The 10,601-nt window shown below is 39.9% G+C and overlaps 1 protein-coding gene across 5 annotated transcripts in view; it reads right to left on the bottom strand.

Annotated features, from left to right (window-relative positions):
- Positions 1-286: 286 nt before the first annotated feature.
- madd (MAP-kinase activating death domain) overlaps positions 287-10,601 on the bottom strand; it is a 50,350-nt gene continuing 40,035 nt past the window's right edge. For all 5 annotated transcript variants that reach the window (XM_079186297.1, XM_079186301.1, XM_079186298.1 and 2 more), the window contains 4 exons: positions 9,965-10,071; positions 7,108-7,177; positions 4,836-4,882; positions 287-3,165 (listed from right to left, as the gene is read on the bottom strand). In XM_079186297.1, coding sequence (XP_079042423.1) covers positions 3,052-3,165; positions 4,836-4,882; positions 7,108-7,177; positions 9,965-10,071 — 338 coding nt within the window. In that variant the 3' untranslated portion in view covers positions 287-3,051. The remainder of the gene's footprint in view (positions 3,166-4,835; positions 4,883-7,107; positions 7,178-9,964; positions 10,072-10,601) is intronic.

Raw genomic sequence — 10,601 nt, 5'->3', positions numbered from 1 at the left:
GTCATAGTATGGTATGTCAGATAAGTCAAAAGTTTTAGTATAATACATCATTAAAAAAAAAAATCATTGTATAGTACGTGATTAAAATTCTTAGGATAGAATGGAGAAAAAAAAAAAAAAGTAAGATTATATTTTCAATAAAAGTCATAGAAATGGAATGACGTAAATTTCTTTTATGTCATTCCATTTCTATGACTTTTTTTGAAAATATACTCTTACTTTGTTTTTTTTTCCTCATGTATAGCATGTAAAAAAACACGTTAAAATATCGTAAGAGTCACGGTAAAATACATCCTGAAAAAGTCATTAAATGCATCACAGTGTGACATAAAAAAGGTCATACGATGTGATGCATTAAAAAATAAAAGTCAAAGAAGTCGTAACATCTTTTTGGTTGTCCAGATGTTCAATACGGACTCAGACATCGTTTTCCTTTCTTCAGACAAAGACGAACTCGGCTGAGCTTTATTTGCGATAACTTTATTATATTGCCAAAGCTGTACATATTCTATAAATACTTCTTTTTTTTTTTTTTTTTTCAAATACTGGAATACTTGCACCTGGCACCTCTATTCATGTATTCCCTCTGGTTACAGCAGCCGGCTAGTACGATGACAGAGATGAGTTGTAATACTCCAGTTTAAAAAAAAACATGTTTAACTCAAGCAGGAAGAGCTGCGTCCCATTCAGAACCAATGTTACAGATGCTTCAAATCGAGTTTGGTCTCATTTATATATTATTTATCTATAATATATATATATTCATTAGTGGAACAGCATCTTCTGAATATTTTACTGATTATTTTCCTTTGCACAGTTAAATCACTAAAAATACAAGCATGTCAGAGTCAAAAAAAACATCTTCCAGTGATATAGCTGTACCCATGTATTGCTGATCTGGAGAAACTGTTCACCACATGGACATGGACATGGACACACACACACACACCCACACACACTCACTCTCACAGTGACAGTTAATGAACCAGATTCAACTGTTGTTTTCTATCACGGAACAGAAACCACATTAAGACTCGATGTGTTCGGAGTCAACGCGTCTGAAGGATCACAGGATGGAGCACAGCTGCTGGGGAGTTTGGAGGATTTTAAGACTTTTGGCTCGATTCAGTCTGTGAAGTTAAAACAGGTGTTTTTATGTTTGGCTGCTTTATCGAGTTCACGCCAAAGTCTGACCCTGACAGTGTTACACCAAAATTGTTTTGGGGAATTTATTTATTATTATTTTTTCACACTGGTTTAAACTTCTCAAATGTGCATTTTCTATGATAGTTAATTTAGTTACTTTAGTTTTTGTTGGTCAGACAAAACTAAATTTCAATGAATCATCTTAGAGTGAGGGTATTTTAAATGATTTCTTTTCATTTTATGACCAACCTATTCATCCATAATATCGACTGTGGCACGATGTCACTTTCTACAAGTGGCTACTTTTAATATATTTAACTTTCCAGGTACAGAGGGTCACATATTTTGACTGCCTGTGTCTTCTTTTGATTTAGATTTTACTTCTGCTTCTCTTAAACATGAACGGATTATTTTTTTATGTCGTTCAGTCTTTATGACTGGTTTATAACACGTTTATAACCAGGTACAGGTCAACAGAGGCACAGCAAAAGACAAGTCAATATTTATAACAAAGGCCAACACAAAATGTGACCTTGTACGTGGAAATCGGGGTAAAAGACAGAATAACGCTCGCTTATAATTTCTTTCATCTCAATTTCGGCGAACGAACGATGACTTGGATCTTTAAATGTCGTGAACCAACAAACTACTCGGACTATCAAAGACGCATTTAAATGGCTTGCAGGCTGAGTTCTAATGTAAGAGGTACTGCACCCTCTGTGACGTTTACTACAGCATCTCCATCGCCTGCTGTTGCTTAAAAAACACCCGGTGACATCACTGATTGGGGGCGTGGCCCCGAGTGTAAAAAATAAAAATGCTCCAGAGTTTGCACCACAGACAGCAGCTGTTCTCTCTTCCATGTGATTTGTTGCTGTTCCTTTAAAAGACAAACTTTAAAAACAGTCAAACTGATGTCATCGTATTCACTTCGACCAACACGTACGATAGAAAACAAAACTTTCTTACATTCGTCACCCTGTGGAAGCCAGTTAACTCAAGAAAACATGGCTCTGGCAATGGCTAACTACTTATTAAGTATTGCACATCTAGCAAATCAACAATTTGTAACCTTTTTTTTTTTTTTCCAGAGAAATGTACAGTCAATATATGTATATATTAAATAAATACTATATATAGAAATATATATAATATTTATTTTGTCATCCTCATAGTAACATGCAATTGATAACAGCAGACCACAGACGAGAAACCTTACAGTAGAACTAGAACAGTAATTCAGCCCGGCGGGCCGATCTAGAGCAAGAGAACACATCGGAGAACACTCACATTTTGGGGTTCAAACACTTTTAAGAAGCGTTGACATGCGGCGCTCCAGCACAGCACGGGACGACCTGTGGCACAAGACGGTCTCTGGATGTGTACGCCAGTTTAAACTTGGGACAGACTGGAACTTTACAGTAATCACATATCACACAATAACTCACACAGTCAAATGGAGACGGGGGAAGGGGGGGGGGGGGCTTCTCTGTCGTGCACGTCAAGGCTGTGCACGGGACCTGCATGCACTCTGTGCCTCGGAGGCGATGCCTCACATCTCCCATCAGCTGGGTGTTGGCAGCAGGAACTACAGAAGACTTTCACACTGAGGCGACGAGCTTGGAGCCGCGTTGAGGAGCAGGCAAACATTTAGCTAGTTGGTTTGACGGCGATGACGGGTCGGGAGTATTTACACAACACCACAGACTAAACATGTCTACACGACCGGGTCTAAAAAGGGGTCTGAGGCCTGTATATACACAAGAGGAGGGCGCAGGAATTGTGTGCTTAGATTAGATTTAGGGATTGTCAGAAGTCTCTGGTTTATAGAGCTGAGATGCCGTTTCAAGTAGAGAGGCACGAGGACGGGCAGTGGGGGAGGGGGGGGGGGGGGGGGGGTGTAGACTAGCTAAGAAGGGGTCTCGGTGACAGAATCTTGGGTTTTCCTTCCGCCTCCTTCCCCTTCACTGCAGCCACGTAGGAGAAAAGGCAGAGGACGGAGTAACAGATCTGATGTGCCTGCAGAAGGGACAAAATAAACGATGAGGAGGATAACGAGCCAGATGTGATGCAACATCTGTGTACAGGATCGTTAGGGAAGAGCCCGCCCTTTTCCAACGACGGCTTCTCAGATGGTTGTATGAAACAAACCATCAGGTTAAATACTGATTGACCAGCGTGTTGTAATTCCATCGTAATCGACACTCATTAGCTCTAGTTAGTGTTTTGAAATGACAACAGAACTTCAGTGAAATTCTCCTCAGTGGTCACTTTATTAAACAAGAACACTGGTACCAAATTATCATTAAATATAAATATCTATCCAGTCTTATAGCTAAAACTTCATTTTCGCACTTCGATTAAGCTAGAACTTCTAGTATTAACGGAGATCATGTTCAAGACCACTGCGATAGCCTAGTGGGGAAGCTTTTTATTCTTGGAACATGTTTAACCTGAAACAAAGCAATTCTGCACCGCTTTACCTCGTGATCGCCAAGACGGAGTATAAAATGTCCCTGTTGGTGCGTTTCAATCCAACTGTTTTTATGCACATTATCACACAGTGCAGTTCACTTCATTAAATGAATCACGGCGTACGTGAAGAATGCTAAAACGTCCACTGAAAAGTTCAAAAATGGCAGCAAAAAAAAAAAACATCGATCTGTGTGGAAGTCATGTTTTTTCCCACCATGTCGGGTTGTTCCCTCTTCTTCTGCAGCGGTGTAACAGCTTCTCACTGGAGAATGAGCACCACCTACTGCTCGTCTCTATGAACTAACTGCTAATATTCATGCATAAAGTTGCATTTTGTTTTGCTGGTTTTCAGAAAATTCGGTTTAAATTTGTGCTAAATTTAAATTTTCCAGAGTTTAAAAATCCTGTTGAATATAATTTAAGTAAATCAATTTACAATCAACACGCCCACAAAAATTCAGACCTCTGCAGGTCTGGCCAAGTAGTCGCGTTGCCTAAACTTAAAGTAGTTGTGTTGCCTAAACTTAAAGTAGTTGTGTTGCCTAAACTTAAAGTAGTTGTGTTGCCTAAACTTAAAGTAGTTGTGTTGCCTAAACTTAAAGTAGTTGTGTTGCCTAAACCAGACCCTGGTCTCCTGGGTGAAAGTCCTTAATCCCCTACAACCTAATCCATAAACATACTTTATCTTCATACTTCTACTACTTGTATTACTCCTAAATCTTTTCAGCTAGCGTACTATTGCCTAATTAAGTAGCATATTCAACTTGGCAGGGTCTAAATAGCTGCCGTGTGACTCCCGTTCTCACCCGGGTGCAAATAGATGTTGAGTTTTTCTACTCAGTGCTATTTTTGGTGTGAACCAACATACTGGAAGATAAAGTGGAGTCATAACACCGAGTAAGGTGACTACAGGGCCAAACTCTTAGAAGGTGCTTTAATCCTTTAATCACCAGAGGGAGTTGCATTGCTGCACTCTTCGTGATTAACGTCACACATTATAAAGTCAGGTTTAAGTGGTTCCACTGAGATTATAGCATCACTTTTCAGACTTAAACTCCTGTTAGTGCTCCCAAGGGGAGACTGAATGAGAGTGCACCTCCACAGCAGGCGTGTTTACAGGGTAAAATGTCAAAAGGCACATTTCTGCAGTGCACACCTTGTTCCCGGTGCTCTGGTAAAAAGTATTGACTCTGACAGAAGAAGTGAGGACTCACCATGGGGGTCTTGTACTTGTGGATCACCACTTCTTTAGTTTCAGGAACTACGCCGGTGCAAGAGACAAAACACAGAATTCAAAGGCAGCAGGAACCTTAATGAGTTCATGCTTGAGAGATTTAGGGAGGGGGGGGGTTACAGGGGTGGACTTCCAACAAGGTGTAAAATGGGATGTGGGCCAAGAAGAGTCCACCACAACAGTCAGGAGTCCATCGATTGATAGTCAGGGGAGGTGAGAGCGGCTTGTCTACTGCAGTTAAATCCATGTTATTGATTACGGTCCATGTCTGGCGTACTGATAGAACTTTGCTGATACGGGCAGTATTACATTTGAACTTGTGACTGTTGAGTGAGATGTTCACGGCCCACAAAATGGTCAAATAAAAACACAAAATGTCATATAAAAAGAGACGGCAAAGATTGTAAAGTTTCAGAAGTGAAGAAGGAGGACAACCTCCCCCCCAAAGAACTGAAAGTCGAAAGACATCACAGAGAAGCAGCTACAAGAGGACACAATCCTTTGACCCAGGACCGCGTCACTGCACACAGGACAGATCGACTTTTCATTAGTAACTGTGAACCCATTGCAGAGATGAGAAGGCTGAGGTCTGGACAGATGGAGGAGGGGGGGGGGGGGATGTTGAATCACAAACAAACCCACCAAAGATCTCCACTTGCTGAGATTCAGAGGCAGACTATCACGAGAATGAGTGCTGGGAGTCTGGGCTTGATCTCCCAAAATGAACAGCGAGTGATGAAGGACGCAGAGGGGAAACTCATAACACAGGAAACAAAGGAGTGAGGAAATATTCAGCACAGAGTTAAGTTTGGGTAAGAAAAGGAGAAAGGTGACAACACTTTACCTGCTGGAGAATGAAGGTTTTCATAGTGGCAAAGATGAGGGCAACATTACAAAAGCAGCACAGAGACACGACAGTAACCCAGCCTGGCTCTCAGCGTCTCGTAACATTTGACTGTCACACCGTCATCTTTTCTGACCTGGTACTATAAATGTAAAGACTCTTTTAAAAGACATAGAAGCAGCCAGAGCTACTGTACGAAACCCTTCTGCTCCTCTCCAGAAATATAGTTTCTCATGTTGACGATGAGGTGTCATTTTTTAAACATGTCTTTTGCATTGTGAAATGGGCCCTTTGTTGACGTATTAACACACAAAAACGTATATTTTATAGTGAAGGAAGTATTTGTTTTTCACTGTAAATCTAGATAAATCCTGTGTTTTTGGGGTTCGAGGCAACAAAAAGAGTTTAAGTGCTGAAAGTAAAACGTATTCTTGGCTTAAAGCTACAGTTAGTAACTTAAATAAAAATCACTTTGTGTCATATTTGCTCAAACTGTCACTATATCCTCACAGTAGTACATGAGACAAATCATCTGTGAATAAACCAGGTGGCTCCGCCTCCTTTTAATTCTCTTAATGACATTTACAAGATCCCCTCCACAGGAAAAAAAACATGTACATCTTTAAAAACAAGTGACAACTGTGTTATAACATATTCTAGAACAGCTGGGCATTGTAGTTTTAAGCAACTTCTACTCAAACGGGAGTAAATGTTGCATTTGTTGGGGACTATTTTCAGCCGTGGATTAATACAAATGTAATCTTCTAGTGATTATTTACAGCGGCAGGACTACATTGATTGTTTTTTGGGTAACAATGAAGCTCCATGGCACAGAGGAATAACATGTATATACATATAAATTAACAATATGAGAAATAAAGAATATCATCACATCTAACCTCCATCTTTCTCTTGAAGCCACGTTATGTGCCAACAGAAGCACAAGACTAAAATGTAAACTTGTTATCAAATCATTTTGGACTATTTCAACATATAATTTAAAGGGATTCTGTTTTTGTTTACTTTTAATCATTATACATAAAGTTATACATCTACCTCTAAGAACTGACATTACTTCTTATTATGGAACCTCTTGGTTTAGTTTCTACAAGTTGTCTAGACTTTCCTAACACTTGTGTTTTACGCTGCACGTCCCTATTTGTGAACTAAACAGAGTGTTGCTCGCTCTAAGCTCTAAGGCTCCCCATGCGACTGAAAGAACACCACACCCTGTGAAGAATCCATCACTCACGTAATCACCTGCAGACATCAGAGTGTCCGTGTTCCTCGAGGTGAGCGAGTATCCAATTTAGTGAAACCCTTATTAGCCCTCGTCAATACATTTGCCATGAAGCTGAGTTACTGCCGTGCCGAGTACAGGCCTAGAATCAATAGATGGTGTAATTACCAAATTCCTCCAGGACAAAGACTCCCTTCACTGTATTGCACTTTTTAATGTGACTCAGCTCTATGAAAACCTAAAAATCAAACAAAAACACAAACAAAACAAGACAGAACATTATTAACTCAACAACACTGGATGAAAAGTTTACACTTCATATTTAACAAATTAAACATGTTAAAACTTGTTTTATTCAGTATGAAAGGTCAACTCAAAACAACTACACATGGAGTGCAAGCTTTTAACAGCTAACGAAAGAAAAGAAAAGCACACTGAGAGGTTTCCATGATCAAACGCATACGTGGGCGACGGGGAAATGAGGAGAGATGCATTTAGTCTGCTCAAAACTAATTCAACATGACTCGTTTCAGAACACAACGGGCACATTTATAGTTATTAGTTTGGGTGTAAACAGCAGCGGTAGTTTAAAAAACTAAAACATTTATTTTTATGCTCTGAGATGCATTATGGCCCATATGATGCATACATGGAAGTTCCATATAAAAATGTAGACAAGGACACAAAATTAGATTTGCCACAGAGCTACAACAGTAAAAAAAAAAAAAGAAAAGACAAACACAAACAAGGAACCCAATAAGATGTAACTGCTAATAAGCAAACACAGCAGAGGCTGTGTACCTTCCGCTCCTTGCAGGGGGAGAGAGCATGGGAGAGAAATGGTTTGGATTATTATCGGACAGAAGAGCACAAACACTCGACGACGCTCCGAGAGGACGCTATCCACGGGAGCCTCGTACGGGTCAGATCAATGGTCTCGCTAACAAGTTACTAGAGCCAATATGAAAAGGAAAATAATAAATAAAAAACGTCACAAGAGGAATCAGCCCCCAAAAAACTTAAGGGGGGGGGGGTGAAAAAAGAAGAAGAAAAAAAAAGAAGAAGAGGACTAGAGGTTTGACTAAGGTATTGAGAGCTGGATTCACCTTTGGTTTCCAGGACTTTAAACATCTCAGTCCCCCAGAGCCCTCCATGCCTCCTCCTCCAGCAACAAGGGCTGGCACCAACACCACTTGCTCACACAGCAGCACAGATAACTGAGGGCTAATCCCGGGCCACGACCCAATGCTCACTCACATAATTAATTATATATATATATATATATATATATATATATATATATATATATAGTGCTGAATTTAGTCATTTGAAAAACATCTTCCCAATGGCTTCCAGTGCTGAGTAAAGCTTTTGATCAAAAACCATAAAGTTGAATGAGCTGACCTGCAAAATCTCACAACTCATTTATTGTAGAAATGTGCTGCTCTACATTGAGCGTCTTTTGAGAAACTCATGTCTCTAAGGTTGATTGTATTAAGCTTGTATGATAAATGAAAAATCTTGTGTGGCACGAAAAAAAAAATTCAACTTGAGCCCAAAGAGCCTGAAGGTAGAAAAAGCCGAAGCAGCGAGGAAAACAGTGACTCAGCGTAGATCCGAGCTAAAGGGTCAGTTCACCCACATTGTAGAAACACGGGGGATCTGAACACGCAGAAAGTTTGGGTTTTACAATAGAGATTAATGGAACGGTTTATGTGATGCTCACAGCAATGAATTATATTTAAACCTGCAGAATCAAGCTATAAAACACTGACATCTAGCAGACAGTGCTGAGCAACATCACCGTTCATTTGGAATCTTGTTTCTGTCCACAAGATGAGTTTAAGTCCAATATGCACGTTTTTGGTCTCCACCAACTGAGGGAAATATCTGAGTCTCTAGCTGCTAAATGCTCCACTGTGTCCACTGCGTCTTTCTGCTGTTTGGTTCTGTTCGGGTGGTGTAAAGTCAGTTTTAGAACTTCTTCACGGTAAACAGCTGCGGCCATAAATGTTCTATAAGAGTGAACCAGAAACGTAAAGCCGGAAAAATCAAAACAAAGAGATGAAAGACGCTGAAACTAAAAACTATTTAGTACATATTTCTCCATTTTCAGTACAGAAAAACTAAATTCAACGAAAACTGTCTGCATGGATAAGATGCCACTGGAGGTGAAGAAGACGTCTTTTGTTTCTTCTTTTAATTTGGGTGAACCGACCCTAAAAATCCCTTTTATTGTTGAGGAATCGGTTTAAAGATGTAGGATCACCTCAGTCTTTTGTGTCATTGTTTTTCAAGATGCTCAACATGTAGGAAGTGTCCCTGGTCTCTGTTCTTCACACTATTCTACTGCAGTACATTGTTCAAACACAGCTACACACTAACAAAGCTGAGGAGATATACGAACCCCGACTACGACTACCTGCACAGGCGTGAAGACAACACATGACGATGTTCAAGGGTCCAAACTTAAAGTGTGAAAGTTGCTATTTAAATAGCCAATTATTAATGAAAAGTCTTTGTTTAAGGTCACCCGTCTTACCACTGATGCACAACACACACACACATTAACACTTCTTCTCCTCCCACACAGTAAATGAACAATGAGGTTTGAGCACCACGGATGTGAAAAAAGAAACGTGTGGAGGGATGTGTTAATATTGTTTTTTGGGAAACGCATGCATACGAATAAACACACACACACACACACACACACACAAAGAAAACACTAACTGAAAAAAAAGCAAATCCAAAAAAGCAAAAGCACAAACGAGTTCTTCCTCTAAAGGGGAAAGCGGTCGGAGTAAACGCCAATCAGACATGTTGTCAGTCATCGCTAACTTTTTGACGAGGGTTTCTTTTTTAACGTCGATAGAGGAAGACGTCACGAGATGAAAGGAAATGAGGCAAACTGGTGGACAGAAGGACAGGATGAACTCTTTGCCATCATGAGTGATTGTTTTATATTTCCATGCCCGTGTGAGAGATGAGAAGCAGCTTCTCTGCTGTGGCGTGAGCCTCTTACCTGGCTGTGCATGAATTTAAGGTTGATTCCTTCCAGCGTGACTTGCAGCAGTCCACCTTCACCAGTTTTCATGTCCTGGACGGGAAACTCTCCGCCCAGCTCAGGACCTGAAACATCACCCGAGTTTAACGCTACTGAAGATAATAAATCCCCCCAAAATAACTTGAACCTCAGCAGGATGACTGAATAAAAAAAAACACGCTGCTGGGGTCTGGAACAGGAATTTTTTAGTTTATACTCGATAAACAGACTCCAAAACAGTCCAATATACGATGACATCTTTATGGCGTAGTATTACGGTCATTGTAAGTAATATTCGGAGGAAAAAACTCAATTTAAATCTTGAAAATTCAGAGATTAACGTGGTAAATTTATGTTTTATGCGATTATAAAGTCATACATTTGCAACAACTATCATACTAGACGACACCGCTTGCTAATTAAACACTTTTCCCATGTTTTTCCCGTTCCCTTACATTTTAGACTTTAATCCGAGAATATATTCAAGCTTTTTTCCTGTAAATTTGGAGTTTCTTCTTGTAAAAAATAAAAACTATAATCACAGAGAATATCCAAGTTTTGTCAATATTATTTTTCTTAAGAAATGACGTCTCTTTACCTGCTGTACCAAAACCAA

Source organism: Pholis gunnellus (assembly GCF_910591455.1).
Source record: "Pholis gunnellus genome assembly, chromosome: 1".
Taxonomy (NCBI): domain Eukaryota; kingdom Metazoa; phylum Chordata; class Actinopteri; order Perciformes; family Pholidae; genus Pholis; species Pholis gunnellus.
Note: the sequence above shows the minus strand (reverse complement) of the source record. Positions and strands in the feature narration are given on the sequence as shown.